The 23,152-nt window shown below is 37.3% G+C and overlaps 1 protein-coding gene and 1 pseudogene across 5 annotated transcripts in view; one reads left to right on the top strand and one right to left on the bottom strand.

The window, feature by feature from the left end:
• Positions 1 to 23,152, top strand: part of MIPOL1 (mirror-image polydactyly 1) — a 384,987-nt gene that overhangs the window by 157,939 nt on the left and 203,896 nt on the right. For all 4 annotated transcript variants that reach the window (XM_030931752.1, XM_010361991.2, XM_030931753.1 and 1 more), the window contains one exon: positions 18,746 to 18,853. In XM_030931752.1, the coding sequence (XP_030787612.1) occupies positions 18,746 to 18,853 (108 nt within the window). The remainder of the gene's footprint in view (positions 1 to 18,745; positions 18,854 to 23,152) is intronic.
• Positions 11,572 to 12,238, bottom strand: LOC104661383 (annotated as a pseudogene). Its single transcript, XR_004057528.1, has one exon. The product of XR_004057528.1 is annotated as an NADH dehydrogenase [ubiquinone] 1 beta subcomplex subunit 8, mitochondrial pseudogene (transcript).

The following is a 23,152-nucleotide window of genomic DNA, read 5'->3' as shown; positions in this document are numbered from 1 at the left end:
TTTGCCATTACTCAAATATACCAAATAAGTTTCCCCCTTGGGGCCTTTGCACTTATTGTTCCTTCTGCTTCAACCACTCCTTCCAAAGATACGCAAGATTTACTGCTATTTCTTCTTAGACTCCGTATTCAAATATCTTCTCAATTATGTCTTTTCTATTTGAAATTGCAAAGTATTTCTTTACTCTGTTGGCACTCTGTATGCCTTTAACCTGTTTTTCTTCAACATTTTTCACTTTTATTATTCTATATATTTCATTTACTTATTTTGTTTGTTTTCTCTTTTCTCCAACTAGAATGTGAACTCCACGAGAGTGCATTTTCCCCTAGCTTGTTAGATGCTGTGTCTCCAACCATATACAACTGCCTGGAACAGAGTCATTGCTTAATATTGGTTGAAAAAAATGCACTTCAGAGTAGGCATTCCTTGGGGGAGAAAAGAATGGTGATATTTAAGCATGGATAAATTAGTTACATAGTTCTAATATTTTGATTTTTAAAAATCTGAATTATGAAAGATTAATTTACATTTGGTAAACATTGGTGATAGCAGTTTGTGTTAGTTCCTGTCTCTTTCTGTATTCTTTTTCTTCTTTTCAGAAACAGGGTCTCACTCTGTCGACCAGGCTGGAATGCCATGGCAAGACCATAACTCATTGTAGCCTTAAATTCCTGGACTCAAGTAATCTCCCACTTCAGCCTCCCTAATGGCTGTGGGACTACAGGTCAAAGACTCCATGCCTGACAAATTTTTTAATTTTTATTTTTGTGGAGATGTGGTGTGTTGGTATGTTCCCTGGCTGGTCTTGAACTCCTGGCCTCAAGTGGTTCTCCTGCCTCAAACCCCAAAGTGCTGGGGTTACAGGCGTGCGCCACTGTGCCCAGTCCATTCTGCTTTTTGTTTTCTTTTTCTTTCCTGTTTTTTTTTTTTTTTTTTTTTTACTTTATATATTTAACAATTTTTTTTTAATTTTTAATTTTTGTGGGTACATGGTAGGTGTATATATTTATAAGGTACACGAAATGTTTTGATACAGGTATGCAATAATCTTGGGGTATCCATCGCCTCAAGTATTTATCTATTGTGTTACAAACAATACAATTATCTTCTTTTAGTTATTTTTAAATACACACTTATCATTGATTATAGTTACCCTATTTTACTGAAAAATATTAGGTCTTATTCATTCTTCCTAACTCTTTTTTTTGTACCTATTAACCATCCCCACTTCCCTCCAGCCCTCACCTACCGTTTCCAGCTTCTGGTAGCCATCCTAATCCCTGTGTCTATGAGTTCAATTGTTTTGATTTTCAGGTCCCACAAATAAGTGAGAACATGCAACGATCTCTTTCTGTGCTGGGATTGTTTCACTTACCCTAATGATCTACAGTTCCATCCATGTTATTGCAAATGATAGGATCTCATTTTTTTGTGTGATTGAATAATACTCCACTGTGTATACATGTGCCATATTTTCTTTATCCAGTCATCTGTTGATGAACACTTAGGGTGCTTCCAAATATTGGCTGTTGTGAACAGTGCTGCAACAAACATGGGGATGCAGATATCTCTTCAATATACCGATTTCCTTTCTTTGGGGTATATACCCAGTAGTGGGATTGCTGGATCATATGGTAGCTCTATTTTTAGTTTTCTGAGGAACCTCCAAAATTTTTTCCATAGTGGTTATACTAACTTACATTCTCACCAACAGATGGGCAATTTGCAAGTATTTTCTCCCATACTATGAGTTGTCTCTTCACTTTGTTGATTGTTTCCAATGCTGTGCAGAAGATTTTTAACTTGATGTGATCCCATTTGTCCATTTTTGCTTTGGATGCCTGTACTTGTGGGATGTTGCTCAAGAAATGTTCACCCTTTTCACCCTTTTTCCACATGCTCACCAGCATTTGTTGTTACCTGTCTTTTAGGTAAAAGCCATTTTAACTGGAGTGAGATGATAATCTAATTGTAGTTTTAATTTATATTTCTCTGCTGATCAGTGATATTGAACACCTTTTCATATGCCTGTTTGCCATTTGTATGTCATCTTTTGAGAAATGTCTATTCAATTCTTTTGCCTTTTTTTAAAAAATCGGATTATTAGATTTTTTCCTGTAGAGTTGTTTGAGTTCCTTATATATCCTGGTTATTAATTCCTTGTCAGATGGATAATTTGCAAATATTTTATCCCATTCTGTGGGTTGTTTCTTCTCTTTATTGATTGTTTCCTTTGCTGTGCAGAAGATTTTTAACTTGAAGTGATCCCATTTGTCCATTTTTGCTTTGGTTGCCTGTGCTTGTGGGGTATTGCTCAAGAATTTTATTTTTTTTTTTAAATTATACTTTAAGTTCTAGGGTACATGTGCAAAACGTGCAGGGTTATTACATATGTATGCATGGGCCATGATGGTTTACTGCACCCATCAACTCATCATTCACATTAGGTATTTCTCCTAATGCTATCCCTCCCCCAGCCCCCTTCCCCCCGACAGGCCCCAGTGTGTGATGTTCCCCACCCTATGTCCATGTCTTCTCATTTTTCAATTCCCACCTACGAGTGAGAACATGCGGTGTTTGGTTTCCTGTCCTTGCGATAGTTTGCTGAGAATGATGGTTTCCAGCTTCATCCATGTCCCTACAAAGGACATGAACTCATCCTTTTTTATGGCTGCATAGTATTCCGTGATATGTATGTGCCACATTTTCTTAATCCAGTCTATCATTGACGGACATTTGGGTTAGTTCCAATCTTTGTTATTGTGAATAGTGCTGCAATAAGCATACCTGTGCATGTGTCTTTATAGTAGCATGATTTATAATCTTTTGGGTATGTACCCAGTAATGGGATCTCTGGGTCAAATGTTCTTTCTAGTTCTACATCGTTGAGGAATTGCCACACTGTCTTCCACAATGGTTGAACTAATTTACACTCCCACTAAGTGTAAAAATATTCCTATTTCTCCACATCCTCTCCAGCATCTGTTGTTTCCTGACTTTTTAATAATCACCATTCTAACTGGCATGAGATGGTATCTCACTGTGGTTTTGATTTGCATTTCTCTGATGACCAGTGATGAAGAGCATTTTTACATGTGTCTGTTGCCTGCATAAATGTCTGCTTTTGAGAAGTGTCTGTTCATATCTTTCAGATCCTTTGCCCACTTGTTGATGGGGTTATTTGTTTTTTTCTTGTAAATTTGTTAAAGTTCTTTGTAGATTCTGGATGTCAGCCCTTCGTTAGATGGGTAGATTACAAAACTTTTCTCCCATTCTGTAGGTTGCCTGTTCTCTCTGATGGTAGTTTCTGTTGCTGTACCGAAGCTTTTTAGTTTAATCAGATCCCATTTGTCAATTTTGGCTTTTGTTGCCATAGCTTTTGATGTTTTAGTCATGAAGTCCTTGCCCATGCCTGTGTCTGGAATGGTATTTCCTAGGTTTTCTTCCAGGGTTTTTATGGTTTCAGATCTAACATTTAAGTCTTTAATCCATCTTGAATTTTTTTTATATAAGGTATAAGGAAGGGATCCAGTTTCAGCTTTCTACATATGGCTAGCCAGTTTTCCCAGCACCATTTATTAAATAGGGAATCCTTTCCTCATTTCCTGTTTTTGTCAGGTTTGTCAAAGATCAGATGGTTGTAGTGTGTGGTGTTATTTCTGAGGCCTCTGTTCTGTTCCATTAGTCTATATCTCTGTTTTGGTACCAGTACCATGCTGTTTTGGTTACTGTAGCCTTATAGTATAGTATGAAGTCAGGTAGCGTGATGCCTCCAGCTTTGTTCTTTTTGCTTAGGATTGTCTTGGCAATGCAGGCTCTTTTTTGGTTCCATATGAACTTTAAAGTAGTTTTTTTTCCCCAATTCTTTGAAGAAAGTCAGTAGCTTGATGGGGATAGCATTGAATCTATAAATTACCTAGGGCAGTATGGCCATTTTCATGATATTGATTATTTCTGTCCATGAGCATAGAATGTTTTTCCATTTGTTTGTGTCCTCTTTTTATTTTGTTGAGCAGTGGTTTGTAGTTCTTCTTGAAGAGGTCGTTCACATCCCTTGTAAGTTGTATTCCTAGGTATTTTATTCTCTTTGTAGCAATTGTGAATGAGAGTTCACTCATGATTTGGCTGTTTGTCTGTACTTGGTGTGTAGGAATGCTTGTGATTTTTGCACATTGATTTTGTATCCTGAGACTGCTGAATTTGCTTATCAGCTTAACGAGGTTTTGGGCTGAGATGATGGGGTTTTCTAAATATACAATCATGTCATCTGCAAACAGGGACAATTTGACTTCCTCTTTTCCTAATTAAATGCCTTTTATTTCTTTCTCTTGCCTGATTGCCCTAGCTAGAACTTCCAACACTATGCAAAATAAGAGTGGTGAGAGAGGGCTTCCTTGTCTTGTGTCAGTTTTCAAAGGGAATGCTTCCAGTTTTTTCCCATTCAGTATGATATTGGCTGTGGGTTTGTCATAAATAGCTCTTATTATTTTGAGATACGTTCCATCAATACCTAGTTTATTGAGAGTTTTTAGCATGAAGCGCTGTTGAATTTTGTCAAAGGCCTTTTTTGCATCTGAGATAATCATGTGGTTTTTGTCATTGGTCCTGTTTATGTTTATGTGATGGATTATGTTTATTGATGTGGGTATGTTGAACCAGCCTTGCATCCCAGGGATGACGCCACATTGATCGTGGTGGATAAGCCTCTTGATGTGCTGCTGGATTCGCTTTGCCAGTATTTTACTGAGGATTTTCACATCAATGTTCATCAGGAATATTGGCCTAAAATTCTCTTTTTTTGTTATGTCTCTGCCAGGCTTTGGTATCAGGATGATGCTGACCTCATTCAATGAGTTAGGGAGGATTCCCTCTTTTTCTATTGACTGGAATAGTTTCAGAAGGAATGGTACCAGCTCCTCTTTTTACCTCTAGTAGAATTAGGATTTGAATCCGTCTGGTCCTGGACTTTTTTGGTTTGTAGGCTATTAATTATTGCCTCATTTTCAGAGCCTGCTATTGGTCTATTCAGAGATTCCAGTTCTTCCTGGCTTAGTCTTGGGAGGGTGTATTTGTCCCGGAATTTCTCCATTTATTCTAGATTTTCTAGTTTATTTGCCTAGAGTTGTTCATAGTATTCTCTGATGGTAGTTTGTATTTCTTTGGGATCGGTGGTGATATCCCCTTTATCATTTTTTATTGAGTGTATTTGATTCTTTTTTTTTTTTGAGACTGAGTCTTGCTCTGTTGCCCAGGCTGGAGTGCAGTGGCGCCATCTTGGCTCACTGCAATCTCCACCTTCCAGGTTCAAGCGATTCTCCTGCCTCAGCCTCCTGAGTAGCTGGGATTACAGGCACGTGCCACCATGCCCAGCTAATTTTTTTGTATTTTTAGTAGAGATGGGGTTTCACCATGTTGGTCAGTCTGGTCTCGAACTCCTGATCCGCCTGCCTCAGCCTCCCAAAGTGCTGGAATTACAGTCATGAGCCACCGTGCCTGGCCACGTCTATTTGATTCTTCTCTCTTTTCTTCTTTGTTAGTCTGGCTAGCAGTCTATCAATTTTGTTGATCTTTTCAAAAACCCAGCTCCTGGATTCACTGATTTTTTTGAATGGTTTTTTGTGTCCCTATCTCTTTCAGTTCTGCTCTGATCTTAGTAATTTCTTGCTTTCTGCTAGCTTTTGAATTTGTTTGCTTTTGCTTCTCTAGTTCTTTTAATTGTGATAGTAGGATGTCAATTTTAGATCTTTCTTGCTTTCTCTTGTGGGCATTTAGTCCTATAAATTTCCCTCTACACTCTGCTTTAAATGTGTCCCAGAGATTCTGTTATATTGTATATTTGTTCTCATTGGTTTCAAAGAACATCTTTATTTCTGCCTTCATTTCGTTATTAACCCGGTAGTCATTTAGGAGCAGGTTGTTCAGCTTTTATGTAGTTGTGCAGTTTTGAGTGAATTTCTTAATCCTGAGTTCTAATTTGATTGCACTGTGGTCTGAGAGACAGTTTGTTGTGATTTCTGTTCTTGTACATTTGCTGAGGAGTGCTTTACTTCGAATTATGTGGTCAATTGTAGAAGAAATATGATGTGGTGCTGAGAAGAATGTATATTCTGATGATTTGGGGTGGAGCGTTCTGTAGATATCTATTAGGTCCGCTTGATGCAGAGCTGAATTCAAGTCCTGGATATCCTTGTTAACCTTCTGTCTCCTTGATCTGTCTAATGTTGACAGTGGGGTGTTAAGGTCTCCCATTACTATTGTGTGGGAGTCTAAGTTTCTTTGTAGGTCTCTAAGGACTTTTTTTATGAATCTGGGTGTTCCTGTATTGGGTGCATATATATGTAGGATAGTTAGCTCTCCTTGTTGAATTGATCCCTTTACAATTATGTAATGGCCTTTTTAGTCTCTCTTTTTTCATTTCCTTTCTATTTGTTTGTTTGTTTGTTTTTGCTCTTGCCCAGTCTGGAATGCAATGGTGTGATTTCGGCTCAATGCAGGCTCCACCTTCCTCAGGTTCTTGCCATTCTCCTGCCTCACCCTCCCAAGTAGCTGGGACAACAGGCGCCTGCCACCACACCTGGCTACTTTTTTGTATTTTTAGTAGAGACTGGGTTATACCGTATTACACAGGATGGTCTCGATCTCCTGACCTCATGATCCATCTGCCTTGGCCTTTCAAAGTGCTCTTTGTCTCTTTTGATCTTCGTTGGTTTAAAGTCTGTTTTATTAGAGACTAGGATTGCAATGCCTGCTTTATTTTGGCTTCCATTTGCTTGGTAGATCTTCCTCCATCCCTTTACTTTGAACTATGTGTGTCTCTGCACATGCTATGGGTCTGCTAAATACATCACACTGATGGGTCTTGACTCTTTAACCAAGTTGTCAGTCTGTGTCTTTTAATTGGGGCATTTAACCCATTTATATTTAAGGTTAATATTCTCATGTGTGAATTTGATCCTGTCATTATGATGTTAGCTGGTTACTTTGCCCATTAATTGATGCAGTTTCTTCACAGCATCAAAGGTCTTTACAGTTTGGCATGTTTTTGCAGTGGCTGGTACTGGTTGTTCCTGTGCATGTTTAGTGCTTCCTTCAGGAGCTCTTGTAAGGCAGGCCTTGTGGTGACAAAATCTCTCAGCATTTGCTTATCTGTAAAGGATTTTATTTCTCCTTCACTTGTGAAGCTTAGTTTGTCTGGATATGAAATTCTGGGTTGAAGATTCTTTTCTTCAAGAATGTTGAATGTTGGTCTCCACTCTCTTCCGGCTTGTAGAGTTTCTGCTGAGAGATGCGCTGTTAGTCTGATGGACTTCCCTTTGTGGGTAACCCAACTTTTCTCTCTGGCTGCCCTTAACTTTTTTTCCTTCATTTCAACCTTGGTGAATCTGAGAATTATGTGTCTTGGGGTTGCTCTTCTCAAGGAGTATCTTTGTGGCATTCTCTGTATTTCCTGAATTTGAATGTTGGCCTGCCTTGCTAGGCTGGGGAAGTTCTCCTGGATAATATCCTGAAGAGTGTTTTCCAGCTTGGTTCCATTCTTTCCATCACTTTCAGTTACACCAATCAAATGTAGATTTGGTCTTTTCACATAGTCCCATATTTCTTGGAGGCTTTGTTCATTTCTTTTTACTCTTTTTTCCCTAAACTTCTCCTTTCGCTTTATTTCATTAATTTGATCTTCTATCACTAATAACCCTTTCTTCCACCTAATTGAATTGGCTATTGATGCTTGTGCGTGTGTCACGACATTCTCGTGCCATGGTTTTCAGCTCCATCAGGTCATTAAAGGTCTTCTCTACACTGTTTATTCTAGTTAGTCATTTCTCTAACCTTTTTTCAAGGTTTTTAGCTTCCTTGCCATGGGTTAGAACATGCTCCTTTAGCTTGGAGAAGTTTGTTACTACCGACCTTCTGAAGCCTACTTCTGTCAAATTGTCAAAGTTATTCTCCATCCAGCTTTGTTCTGTTGCTGGCAAAGAGCTACGATCCTTTGGAGGAGAAGAGGCACTCTGGTTTTTATAATTTTCAGCTTTTCTCCTCTGGTTTCTTCCTATCTTTATGGTTTTATCTACCTTTGGTCTTTGATGTTCTTGACCTACAGTTGGGGTTTTGGTATGGATGTCCTTTTTGTTGATGTTGATGCTATTCCTTTCTGTTTGTTAGTTTTTCTTCTAACAGTCAGGTCCTCAGCTGCAGGTCTGTTGGAGTTTGCTGGAGGTCCACTCCAGACCCTATGTGCCTGCATATCACCAGCAGAGGCTACAGAACAGAAATATTGCAGAACAGCAAATATTGCTGCCTGATCCTTTTTCTGGAAGCTTTGTCCCGGAGGGAATCCGCCTGTATGAGGTGTCTGTCAGCCTCATTGGGAGGTATCTTCCAGTTAGGCTACATGGGGGTCAGGGACCTACTTGAGGAGGCATTCTGTCCATTCTCAGAGCTCAAATGCCATGCTGCAAGAACCACTGCTCTCTTCAGAGCTGTCAGACAGGGATGTTTAAGTCTGCAGAAGTTGTCTGCTGCCTTTTTTTCAGCTATGCCCTACCCACAGAGGTGAAGTCTATAGAGGCAGTAGGCCTTCCCGAGCTGCGGGGGCCTCCACACAGTTCGAGCTTCTTGGTTGCTTTGTTTGCCTACTTAAGCCTCAGCAATGGCAGATGCCCCTCCCCTAGCCAGGCTGCAGCCTCACAGGTTTATCTCAGACTGCTGCGCTAGCAGTGAGCAAGGCTCTGTGGGCGTGGGACCTGCCGAGCCAGGCATGGGAGAAAATCTCCTGGTCTGCTGGTTGCTGAGACCATAGGAAAAGCACAGTATTTTGGCGGGAATGTACCATTTTTCCAGGTGCAGTCTGTTACCCCTTCCCTTGGCTAAGAAAGGGAAATCCCCCAACCCGTGCACTTCCCAGGTGAGGTGACGCCCCGCCCTGCTTCAGCTCGACCACTGTGGGCTGCACCCACTGTGCAACCAGTGCCAGTGAGAGGAACTAGGTACCTCAGCTAGAGATGCAGAAATCACCCATCTTCTATGTGGATCACACTTGGATCTGCAGACTGGAGCTGTTCCTATTCAACCATCTTGGAATGGAAACCAATAAATTTTTGCTTAGACCAATGTCCTGGAGATTTTCCCTTATATTTTCTGTAGTAGTTTCATAATCTGAGGTCTTAGATTTAAGTCTTTCATCCATTTTGATTTGATTTTTGTATATGGCAAGGGTTAGTGGTCTAGTTATTCTTCTGCATATGGAAATCCAGTTTTCCCAGCACCATTTAATGAAGAGACTGTCTTTTCCCCAGTGTATGTTCTTGGCACTTTTGTTAAAAATTAGTTCACTGCAGGTGTGTGGATTTGTTTCTGGGTTTTCTATTCTGTTCCATTGGTCTATGTATTTTTATGTCCAAACCATGCTGTTTTGTTTACTCTTGCTCTGTAGTATAATTTAAAGTGAGGTAAAGTGATTCCTCCAGTTTTGTTCTTTTGTTTAGGGTAACTTTGGCTCTTCTGCATCTCTTCTGGTTCCATATAAATTTTGGGATTTTTTTTCTATTTCTGTGAAGAATGTAGTTGGTATTTTGATAGAGATTGCCTTGAATCTGTATATTGCTTTGGGTAGTACCTACATTTTTACAATGCTGACTCTTCCAATGCATGAACGTGGACTGTCTTTTCGTTTTTTGGTTTTCTCTTTAATTTCTTTCATCAGTGTTTTATAGTTTTCGTTATAGAGAGCTTGCATTTCTTTGGTTAAATTAGTCTCTTGGTATTTAATTTTATCTGAAGCTGTGATAAATGGGAGTGTTTTCTAAAATTTCTTTTTCAGATTTTTCACTGTTGTCATATAGAAATGCTACTTATTTTTGTATGTTGATTTTGTATCCTGCAACCTTACTGAATTTGTTTATCAATTCTAATAGTTTTTTTGTGTGTATGTGGAATCTTTAGATTTTTCCAAATATATGATCATATCATCTGCAAACAAGGATAATTTGACTTCTTCCATTCCAGTTTGGATGCCCTTTATTTCTTTCTCTTGTCAGATTGCTCTGGCTAGGACTTACAGTACTATATTGAATAACAGTGGTGAAAGTGGGCATCCTTGTTGTTTTCCAGATCTTAGAGGAAAGGCTTTCACTTTTTCCCCATTCAGTATGATGCTTGTTGTGGGTCTGTCGTATGTGGTTTTTGTTATGTTGATGTACGTTCCTTCTGTACCCAATTTTTTGAGTGTTTTTATCATGCAGGTATGTTAAATTTCATCAGATGCATTTTCAGCATCAATTAAAATGATCATGTGGTTTTTGTCCTTCACTTTGTTGACACGATGTATCACATTGATTGATTTGCGTATGTTGAATCATCCTTGCATCCCAGGGATAAATCCCTCTTAGTCATGATGCATGATCTTTTTAATGTATTATTGAACTCACTTGCTAGTATTTTGTTGAGGAGTTTTGCATCAATATGCATCAGAGATATTGGCCTATAGTTTTCTTTTTTTGATGTGTCTTTGTCTGGTTTCGGTATTATGATAATACTGGCCTTGTAGAATGTGTTTGGAAGTCTTCCCTCTTCTGTTTTTCAGAATAGTTTGAGTAAGACTGGTATTTGTTCTTCTTTAAATATTTATTAGAATTCAGCAGTGAAGCCATCAGGTCCCAGGCTTTTCTTTACTGAGATACTTTTTATTATGGCTTCGATCTCATTACTTGCTATTGGTCTGTTCAGGTTTTGGATTTCTTCCTGGCTCAATCTTGGTAGGTTGTTTGTGTCTAGAAATGTGTCCATTTCTTTTAGATTCTTCAATTTATTGACATATAGTTGTTCATAGTAGCCATTAATAATCCTTTGAATTTCTGTCATATTGATTTTAGTATCTCTTTTCATCTTTGAAGTTTACTTATTTGGATTTTCTCTCCTATTTCTCACTCTGGCTTTTGTTATATGGATCTCTTGTATTTTTTTTTCATTTCAGATTTATTCATTTTTACTCTGAACTTTATTGTGCCTTCTACTAATTTTGGGTTTAGTTTGCTCTTTCTTTTCTAGTTCTTTAAGATGCATTGTTAGATTGTTTGTTTGAGGTTTTTCTTCTTTATGCTGTAGGCACTTACCTCTGTAAACTTCCCTCTTAGTACTACTTTTGCTGTATCCTGTAGTGATGTTGTGTTTCCATTATCATTTGTTTCAAGAAGTTTTTCCATTTACTTCCTAATTTCTTCATTGACCCACTGGTCATTCAGGAGCATATTGTTTAATTTTGATGTGTTTGTGTAGTTTCCAGAATTCCTCCTGTTATTAATTTCTAGTTTTCTTCTGTTGTGGTTAGAGAAGATGTTTGATATTATTTCAGTTTTTTTTTTTAATGTTTTAAGACTTGTTTTGTGACTTAACATGATCTACCCATGAGAATGATCCATGTGCTGAGGGAAAGAATGTGTATTCTGCAGCCTTTGGACGAGATGTTCTGTAAATATCTAGTAGATCCATTTGGTCTGTAGTTCAGATTCAGTCTGAAGTTTCTTTTTTTTTTTTTTTTTTTTTTTTTTTTTTTTTTTTTTTTTTTTTTTTTTTTTTAGTTTTATTAGGGATTTCATTAAGATTAAATTTCTAGGAATGAGGGAGTCCTAGTTAAGAGGACACAAAAGCCCACGAAGCCTCCTCAGATCTCATAGTGAACCACCGGCTCGGGTTCTTTGGAGGGATCGCCGCCTCGTTCCAGGTACAGATTATTGTAAGGATACTGCTTTGGTCCCACAGGCTGGTAGACAGGGTACATGTCCCCCACCCAGAACATGAATGTCATGAAAGCCAGGAAACCGAAGAGCTGCATACACATGACATTCCAAGAAATAGGTGTGGGGGATGTATCCTCACGGTTCCTGGTGTACATGTCTAGGTGCCAGTGCATCGGTTCACCCCAGTTCAACCTCAGGTCCGGTTGGTCCCAGCTATACCATGGATCCCTCTCAGGCTGTGAACGGTCAGGGAACTTCAGGTAGTCGCCATACCCCATGCTCTCATCCGGGTAAGGCTGGTAGTCTTCCATGCGCATATTATACTTCTTGGCGGCTGCTGCCCGTTTTTCTGGGGTCCTAGGATAGGGCCCCGGGAACATGTCCTTGGTCATGCGGGAGGCTGTCCATGCGCCCAGCAGCACCACGTTCCAGGATGCCCTTTGCAGCCACTGAACTCCCAGGACCCCGGCCCTGGCCACCGCCATCTTCACCTTCTTCATGTTTTCAGTCTGAAGTTTTTTTGTTGATTTTCTTTATGGAAAATATGTTCATCCCTGAAAGTGGGATGTCGATATCTCCAGCTATTGTTGTATTAGAGCCTATATCTCTCTTTAGCTCTAATAATACTTGCTTTATATATATATATATATATATGGGTGCTCCAGTGTTGAGTACATATATATTTAAAATTGCTATATCCTCTTGCTGAATTGACCACTTTATCATTATATAATGATCTTCTTTGTCTCTCCTTAGAGTTTTTGTCTGGAAATTTGTTTTGTCTGATATAAGTATAGCTACTCCTGCCCTTTCTGTATCATTTAAATGACAAATTTAACAATTAAAAATATAAACGTTGAAAAATTAATTTGGTGAGAATATCAATAAAATTTGAGATGTGATTAAATGATAGGATCTTTGTCTGCTTTATAACTATTTTATGAAATTATAAAGTGACAGTAATTAATATAGTATGCCACTTCCTAATGAATAAACTGTTCAATCCCATTGCTTCAAAATGAATTTCAAAATTACAGACTTTAATAAAAGTAAAAAGAAACAAACCACTAGAAATTATATATAAATATGCAATTGTGGGGAATATGTTAGACTTTTCAAAGACAATGTCAAATGAAAAAATAATATAGGATTACATAAATTTAAATAAACATTTAATGTAGTTAAATGTGCTACAAATATTTATTTTACAAGAACATTTAGCATTTATTTCTTGAGCATGAATGAGTGAATTTTTTATGTTTCTACCATGTAGTTTGGAAAAATCCCTATTCCTAGGTGATTTCTAGTTTATTTGGAATTAAAAGAATAGGTGTCACACAGCTCTTGACCATGCTTCCTCATTTTCCTCAGACACACTTCTTAAGTTTCTACTTTCATTTATTTTCTTCTGTATTCTTCTTCTTTCTCCAGTGTCAGCTTACAAAATCACATGCCCAAAACAAGCCCAACTCAGATGTCAGCAGCTCCATGAAACATTCTTTCTCCCATAGCCAAAATAATCTGCTCCACCTTTGAATCCTAATAGATCAATTAGTTATTACATTTTAATACTTAATGATTTTATATTAAATTTGGTTGAAAATGTAAAGGATAATTTAGTAGAGTGTATCTCTACTGTATCGCCATAGTTAGTGCTATGCCATATTCGTTTTCTTGGGTCATAATTTGTGTCCTCAGTAACACACACTGTGATTTGATTGCATTCTGACCAAATATTTTTTTACTGGCTATAAAAGATACACAGTTTAATATGTAGATCATGTGTCTCCTGAAAATACATGCCACATAATACGTTTCACAGAATTTTCATGTAAATTTTAACAAATGTGATAGGTGAATTAAGTTGTCATACAGCTCATGATGGAATAGACATGGCAATATAAAAAAATCTGCACTGTCAGTATTTTATCATATTTGGAGAATTTAGTTTCAACAAAACTATCTGCTAAATTAAATTAATGTTGATTAGAAATGCCTTGATATTATGGTTATTTTATTTATTTATTTTTTTTTTCTTTTTTTTTTTTTTTTTTTATTATACTTTAAGTTCTAGGGTACATGTGCATAACGTGCAGGTTTGTTACATATGTATACTTATGCCATGTTGGTGTGCTGCACCCATCAACTCGTCAGCACCCATCAATTCATCATTTATATCATGTATAACTCCCCAATGCAATCCCTCCCTCCTCCCCCCTCCCCCCTCCCCATGATAGACCCCAGTGTGTGATGTTCCCCTTCCCGAGTCCAAGTGATCTCATTGTTCAGTTCCCACCTATGAGTGAGAACATGCGGTGTTTGGTTTTCTGTTCTTGTGATAGTTTGCTAAGAATGATGGTTTCCAGCTGCATCCATGTCCCTACAAAGGATGCAAACTCATCCTTTTTTATGGCTGCATAGTATTCCATGGTGTATATGTGCCACATTTTCTTAATCCAGTCTGTCACAGATGGACATTTGGGTTGATTCCAAGTCTTTGCTATTGTGAATAGTGCCGCAATAAACATACGTGTGCATGTGTCTTTGTAGTAGACTAATTTATAATCCTTTGGGTATATACCCAGTAGTGGGATGGCTGGGTCATATGGTACATCTAGTTCTAGATCCTTGAGGAATTGCCATACTCTTTTCCATAATGGTTGAACTAGTTTACAATCCCACCAACAGTGTAAAAGTGTTCCTATTTCTCCACATCCTCTCCAACACCTGTTGTTTCCTGACTTCTTAATGATTGCCATTCTAACTGGTGTGAGATGGTATCTCATTGTGGTTTTGATTTGCATTTCTCTGATGGCCAGTGATGATGAGCATTTTTTCATGTGTCTGTTGGCTGTATGAATATCTTCTTTTGAGAAATGTCTGTTCATATCCTTTCCCCACTTTTTGATGGGGTTGTTTGTTTTTTTCTCGTATATTTGTTTGAGTTCTTTGTAGATTCTGGATATTAGCCCTTTGTCAGATGAGTAGGTTGCAAAAATTTTCTCCCATTCTGTAGGTTGCCTGTTCACTCTGATGGTAGTTTCTTTTGCTGTGCAAAAGCTCTTTAGTTTAATTAGATCCCATTTGTCAATTATGGCTTTTGCTGCCGTTGCTTTTGGTGTTTTAGACATGAAGTCCTTGCCCATGCCTATGTCCTGAATGGTACTACCTAGATTTTCTTCTAGGGTTTTTATGGTATTAGGTCTAACATTTAAGTCTCTAATCCATCTTGAATTAATCTTCGTATAAGGGGTAAGGAAAGGATCCAGTTTCAGCTTTCTACTTATGGCTAGCCAATTTTCCCAGCACCATTTATTAAATAGGGAATCCTTTCCCCATTTCTTGTTTCTCTCAGGTTTGTCAAAGATCAGATGGCTGTAGATGTGCGGTATTATTTCTGAGGACTCTGTTCTGTTCCATTGGTCTATATCTCTGTTTTGGTACCAGTACCATGCTGTTTTGGTTACTGTAGCCTTGTAGTATAGTTTGAAGTCAGGTAGCGTGACGCCTCCAGCTTTGTCCTTTTGACTTAGGATTGTCTTGGCAATGCGGGCTCTTTTTTGGTTCCATATGAACTTTAAAGCAGTTTTCTCCAATTCTGTGAAGAAAGTCATTGGTAGCTTGATGGGGATGGCATTGAATCTATAAATAACCTTGGGGAGTATGGCCATTTTCACGATATTGATTCTTCCTATCCATGAGCATGGTATGTTCTTCCATTTGTTTGTGTCCTCTTTGATTTCACTGAGCAGTGGTTTGTAGTTCTCCTTGAAGAGGTCCTTTACATCCCTTGTAAGCTGGATTCCTAGGTATTTTATTCTCTTTGAAGCAATTGTGAATGGAAGTTCATTCCTGATTTGGCTCTCTGCTTGTCTGTTGCTGGTGTATAAGAATGCTTGTGATTTTTGCACATTAATTTTGTATCCTGAGACTTTGCTGAAGTTGCTTATCAGCTTAAGGAGATTTTGGGCTGAGACGATGGGGTTTTCTAAATATACAATCATGTCATCTGCAAACAGGGACAATTTGACTTCTTCTTTTCCTAACTGGATACCCTTGATTTCTTTCTCTTGCCTGATTGCCCTAGCCAGAACTTCCAACACTATGTTGAATAGGAGTGGTGAGAGAGGGCATCCCTGTCTTGTGCCAGTTTTCAAAGGGAATTTTTCCAGTTTTTGCCCATTCAGTATGATATTAGCTGTGGGTTTGTCATAAATAGCTCTTATTATTTTGAGGTACGTTCCATCAATACCGAATTTATTGAGCGTTTTTAGCATGAAGGGCTGTTGAATTTTGTCAAAAGCCTTTTCTGCATCTATTGAGACAATCATGTGGTTCTTGTCTTTGGTTCTGTTTATATGCTGGATTACGTTTATTGATTTGCGAATGTTGAACCAGCCTTGCATCCCAGGGATGAAGCCCACTTGATCATGGTGGATAAGCTTTTTGATGTGCTGCTGAATCCGGTTTGCCAGTATTTTATTGAGGATTTTTGCATCAATGTTCATCAGGGATATTGGTCTAAAATTCTCTTTTTTTGTTGTGTCTCTGCCAGGCTTTGGTATCAGGATGATGTTGGCCTCATAAAATGAGTTAGGGAGGATTCCCTCTTTTTCTATTGATTGGAATAGTTTCAGAAGGAATGGTACCAGCTCCTCCTTGTACCTCTGGTAGAATTCAGCTGTGAATCCATCTGGTCCTGGACTTTTTTTGGTGGGTAGGCTATTAATTGTTGCCTCAATTTCAGAGCCTGCTATTGGTCTATTCAGGGATTCAACTTCTTCCTGGTTTAGCCTTGGGAGAGTGTAAGTGTCCAGGAAATTATCCATTTCTTCTAGATTTTCTAGTTGATTTGCGTAGAGGCGTTTTTAGTATTCTCTGATGGTAGTTTGTATTTCTGTGGGGTCAGTGGTGATATCCCCTTTATCATTTTTTATTGCATCTATTTGATTCCTCTCTCTTTTTTTCTTTATTAGCCTTGCTAGCGGTCTGTCAATTTTGTTGATCTTTTCAAAAAACCAACTCCTGGATTCATTGATTTTTTGGAGGGTTTTTTGTGTCTCTATCTCCTTCAGTTCTGCTCTGATCTTAGTTATTTCTTGCCTTCTGCTAGCTTTTGAATGTGATTGCTCTTGCCTCTCTAGTTCTTTTAATTGTGATGTTAGAGTGTCAATTTTAGATCTTTCCTGCTTTCTCTTGTGGGCATTTAGTGCTATAAATTTCCCTCTACACACTGCTTTAAATGTGTCCCAGAGATTCTGGTATGTTGTATCTTTGTTCTCATTGGTTTCAAAGAACATCTTTATTTCCGCTTTCATTTCGTTATGTACCCAGTAGTCATTCAGGAGCAGGTTGTTCAGTTTCCATGTAGTTGAGCGGTTTTGATTGAGTTTCTTAGTCCTGAGTTCTAGTTTGATTGCACTGTGGTCTGAGAGACAGTTTGTTATAATTTCTGTTCTTTTACATTTGCTGAGGAGTGCTTTACTTCCAATTATGTGGTCAATTTTGGAATAAGTGCGATGTGGTGCTGAGAAGAATGTATATTCTGTTGATTTGGGGTGGAGAGTTCTATAGATGTCTATTAGGTCCGCTTGGTGCAGAGATGAGTTCAATTCCTGGATATCCTTGTTAACTTTCTGTCTCGTTGATCTGTCTAATGTTGACAGCGGAGTGTTGAAGTCCCCCGTTATTATTATTTTTAAGAGTGTTTTGATTTTATAATTGTATTATTTATGCATGAAGTGTGTATACTCAATTTCGTATTCGTACACAGACATCATTCAGCAATCTAAGTCAATATCAGGAGTCTGGTAAGACTTTTTCTTCCAAAACATTTTGTATATTACTCAAAGTTGTGAAATATTGATACATACTGCCTAATATTGTTTGGGTCAGAGGCAGAAGAAACCAGAGGAGTAAGAAATGTCATTTTGGATGATACCTGCATCGTGATTGTAACATAATAAGTAATGATTTTTTATTCATCTATTATGACAACTATCCATTTGTCAAATAATCTAGAAAGAACTTTTTCCTGATCTTAAATCAGTATGTGTCCTTATTAGTTGTTTTGTAAGTATTCTAATTTTAAAATAGGTAAATTAAGGAATGGTTTTTAACTTTTTCCTCAATGATGGGTTTAGTACTTTATTTGTTTAATCCCCCATGTATCTTCCTATTGTCCTGATTTACAGCACACCATTTTATAGCCTGTGTAATTATTATGTGAAGTGTTTTACATATTTATATTGAAATCTTATATTCAAATGGCAAGATATTTCAAAAATTTTTTGAACACACATGCTTCTATTGGCTCATTGAAACTTTTACTTATTTTTTTTACTTATATTCTCTTATATTCTTTACTTGTATTCCAAATAGGTGAAAGTGATCATTTCACACATCTGTTACCACTTTTACTTAAAAGTAAAATTTGGTCAAAATGGGAGAAATTAAAAACACTTAATTCTTTATGTTTCCAAGTCTTGGCACTCTGGCTATTGCTTTTTTCCCTATAAAATTGTTTCCTTAGATATTTTTAAAAACTGGAAATATTTCTGAATGTATACCTTATAATTTTTATTTTAAAGTATTGATAAAATATGATCATACAATATCATATTGTAGTTTATTTAGAATCCAATATGATTTTTAGAAGCATGCTTTTATTCAACCAATAGATGGATAATCAGAACCATTTGCTCAAAGAACAATTTTAAATATGGTTCGACCTTAATTTTATAAAAGTGTTTTTGTGATTTATATAACATTCAGATTAATAAAGTAACTGAAAATTGTAATAGAATTTTTAGAATACTATAAGCAATGTTTTTATTTATTGTACTTACCATTACTTTTACTTACCACTCTTGTTGAAAAAAAAAAAAAGAAAAAAAAAAAAAAAAAACCTTGTCATTTAGAGAATACAGTGATATTATTTACATTAATTTATGTGGCTTGGTGAAAAAAATGCTATAACTCCTTTACTTAATGGGATTCTTCCCCTGTGGCAGTGCAAACGGCTAGAGCAGGAGCTTCATCATCTGAAAGAGCAGAACCAGACTTCAGCAAACAACATGAGACATCTGACTGCTGAAAACAATCAAGAACGTGCTCTGAAGGTAAATCTCCGTTCCTTCTTGCAGGCAAATTAAGGTTGTAAGCCCTTGGTGCCAGCTTTCTGTGCTGCATATATCAGTTGTGTACATTTCAGCAGAAGTAAGCTGTGGTGTTTGCCAACAACCCCTTCTTTAAACACAGATACAGCACCCTTCTGTTATGGTATATTTTATTTCATGTATGTGTATGTGAAAACAACACATTTTCTGAATTTCGAGTGATGGTATATTAATAACTTTTGGTACATGTTTATTCTGTTTCTTTTTTATATCATTACCTTTTGCAGTTAATAAAAAGTGACCACATTAAAAGAAAAAAATTAAATTATAGGCCTTTGCTTTGCATCAATATTTATTGTAATATTTTTTAAAAGGACTTTTGTAATATTAGTCACCCACAGAACTGACAGTCCTTGAAGAATATGTGAATGTGCTTGGGAAATGAAGAGGTACTTAGAATGTTACAGTAAAAGAGAAAGAAAGATGTTAAATAATAAATTCAACTAGAACTTTCAACAAGTGAAATACACATTTCATGACAAAAAGTTCTGTCCCATTGTAATATAGATCAAGTAATTATGAAAAAGGACATGGTTTTAATTCTCCTAATTATATTTTTTTCTTAAGGTGCTTGTGACTTTTCATTTTACTTTTTATCTTTTGCCCAGTTCTCAGTATAGTGCCGGTACACAGTAGTTGTCTCTACCCTCGAGGTGCTTGCATTCTCATGCTAACCTGTTAAGGTTTAAAAAAAGAAATCCATAAGAAACAGAAAAGATTCATCATTGTTTTTATTGTATAATAAGAAAAGATTTGCTACCAAGAAGGTTATATTCTACTTCGCTGTCTTAAATTTTTTTTTTTTTTTTTTTTTTTTTTTTTGCTGCATATTACAGAGCAATATCATGGCATTAGCCGTGTAACTCACTAAGCTGGAATCATGTACCAAAATTGAGGAAAATTGTGAATTTTTTTTTTAAATTTTTTTATTACACTTTAAGTTCTAGGGTACATGTGCATAACGTGCAGGTTTGTTACATATGTATACTTATGCCATGTTGGTGTGCTGCACCCATCAACTCGTCAGCACCCATCAATTCATCATTTATATCATGTATAACTCCCCAATGCAATCCCTCCCTCCTCCCCGCTCCCCATGATAGGCCCCAGTATGTGATGTTCCCCTTCCCGAGTCCAAGTGATCTCATTGTTCAGTTCCCACCTATGAGTGAGAACATGCGGTGTTTGGTTTTCTGTTCTTGTGATAGTTTGCTAAGAATGATGGTTTCCAGCTGCATCCATGTCCATACAAAGGACGCAAACTCATCCCTTTTTATGGCTGCATAGTATTCCATGGTGTATATGTGCCACATTTTCTTAATCCAGTCTGTCACAGATGAACATTTGGGTTGATTCCAAGTCTTTGCTATTGTGAATAGTTGAATTTAATGAAATGATAGCTGCTATTTATGGAGAGAGATAAAGAAATATATGGAATAATTTTTTTTTTTTTTTTTGAGACAGAGTGTCGCTCCATTGCTCAGGCTCGAGTGCAGTGGTGTGATCTTGGCTCACTACAAACTCTGCCTTCTGGGATCAAGCGTTTCTCCTGCTTCAGCCTCCCGTGTAGCTGGGACTACACGTGCCCACCACCACGCCTGGCTAATTTTTGTGTTTTTAGTAAAGTCGGGGTTTCACCATGTTGTCCAGGCTGGAAATAGATAAGTTCAAAACAAACATTAAACCCCCATAAGATAGAAATTTCTGCTAACTGTAGACTACTATCTAATTTAAAACAATATAGCTATATTTTCACTCCTGACAAATATACTATATTAAAATCTTTTCTAGTTGCTCATCTTTTTTTTGCAAAAGTCTCAAATTTTTCTGTTGTCTTTTAATCCTTCATAGCATTCATTAAGTAAGCTGGCTTAAATTCTTGGTGAAGATGAAAGGAAGAATTAATATTTTTTAAAACTCATCAACTCAATCTTTATTAAGCGTCTGTGTTCATTTAAGCTTGTTTTAGGCCGGGTGCAGTGGCTCAAGCCTGTAATCCCAGCACTTTGGGAGGCTGAGACGGGTGGATCACGAGGTCAGGAGATCGAGACCATCCTGGCTAATACAGTCAAACCCCGTCTCTACTAAAAAAATACAAAAAACTAGCCAGGCGAGGTGGCGGGCGCCTGTAGTCCCAGCTGCTTGGGAGGCTGAGGCAGGAGAATGGTGTAAAACCCGGGAGGCGGAGCTTGCAGTGAGCTGAGATCCGGCCACTGCACTCCAGCCTGGGCGACAGAGCGAGACTCCGTCTCAACAACAACAACAACAAAAGCTTGTTTTAAAATGGTCTGTCTTCCATAAAACTGACAAATTTTTTATTAATTTTATGCCATATTTCCTCATGAGAAGCTCTAAATTTTTCTGAAAATTAGATCAATTATAAAACATTTGCTTTATTCTGAATCTTTTTTAAAAAATTACTCTTACCTTCCAGGAAGTTTTTGTTTTTTATTTGATGCATTAATTATAGCGCTATGTACCTTTAAGTTGTCATATGAGTTAATGAATAATAAGTTTACTACCAAGCTATCTGGTGAGTGAACAGTTTGCCTCCTTTCTGAGCCATATGTTTATCTTTTACAACTTATTTATAAGTATCATTTTTTGGTTAACTGATTTAATATTTAGTTAGTATCTAATAAGTGTCAGGAACAACTCTTTAAAAACTATTCACTGTCTCTAAAGCTTTCAGTCTGCCAATAATATTTTTAGTATTTTATTATAAATAGTACTGTTATTAATATTACTATTAAATGTCAACTTGAGTAGGGTAAAAACTGAAAAATTCATGCTTTATTTTATTGAATTACATGGAAATTCCTAAAGGTAACAATTCTAGAGATATATTTGAGGGAAAACAATCACAATTAGTAGTCATAGATTACATAGAACTTTCCAAAATAATTATGGCAAAATCAGTTATCATGCAAGGAAATACTTTTTAATAATCTAGTATCATTTTAATAATAATGTCTGTTTATTCTAATTACCAGAGATTTTTTTCTAAATTACTTTTTATGATAGAGACTAAGATTAGATTTTTATTGATCATTTATAAGCATTCTTTTTAATGTAGGATGCAGTTATGCTAGATAATTTTGCAGGCTGGGCATGGTGGTTCACACCTGTAATCCTAGCACTTAGGGAAGCTGAGACAGGTGGATCACTTGGGGTCAAGAGTTTGACATTAGCCTGGCCAACATAATGAAAACCCGTCTCTACTAAAAAATACTAAAATGAGCTAGGTGTGGTGGTGGATGCCTGTAATCCTAGCTACTCAGAAGGTTGAGGCAGGAGAATTGCTTCAGCCTAGGAGGCAGAGGTTGCAGTGAGCAGAGATTGTGCCACTGCATTCCAGCCTGGGCAACAGAGTGAGACTCCATCTCAAAAAAAAAAAAAAAAAAAAAAAAATTGCAAGGCATAGCACTGTTTCTCCTACTTTTATGTTTTCTATTTTCCCTAATAACAAGTAAAACACAGTGGTATCTATAGGATAAGGGACTGAATTATATTGATACTAGTATATATTCTGAAAGTTACTTTTTTAAAAAACAGCTTATTTTCTTGTTTAAAGTAAATTTTATCTACTTAAGAAATTGGTTTCTGGAAGAACATGTTTTTGAACATGTGATTTTGTTTGTTTCTTCATTCTGAAACAGAGTCTCACTCTGTTGCCCTGGCAGGAGTGCAGTGGCTCAATCTCAGCTCACTGCAACTTCTGCCTCCCAGGTTCAAGTGATTCTCTGGCCTCAGCCTCCCAAGTAGCTGGGATTACAGGCATGTACCACCACGCTGGCTAATTTTTGTATTTTTAGTAGAGATAGGGTTTTACCACAATGTCCACCCTGGTCTTGAACTCCTGGCCTCAAGTGATCCGCTTGCCTTGGCCTCCCAAAGTGCTGGGATTACAGGCATGAGTCACCAAGCCCAGCCTTGAACATGTAATGTTTTTAAAATAAATTTGCATTAGATATAAATATGTAGGCATCAAACTTAACAAGGAAATTCATATATATTGCCCTTCTATCCTTTCTTTTTCTTTTTCTTTTTTTTTCTATTATACTTTAAGTTCTGGGGTACGTGTGCAGAACATGCAGGTTTGTTACATAGGTATACACATGCCATGGTGGCTTGCTGCACCCATCAACCCATCATCTACATTAGGTATTTCTCCTAATGCTATCCTTCCCCGAGCCCCCCACCGCCTGACAGGTCCCAGTGTGTGATGTTCCCCTCCCTGTG

This window comes from Rhinopithecus roxellana, chromosome 5, assembly GCF_007565055.1.
Source record: "Rhinopithecus roxellana isolate Shanxi Qingling chromosome 5, ASM756505v1, whole genome shotgun sequence".
NCBI lineage: Eukaryota > Metazoa > Chordata > Mammalia > Primates > Cercopithecidae > Rhinopithecus > Rhinopithecus roxellana.
This window is presented reverse-complemented; position numbering and strand designations above follow the sequence as displayed.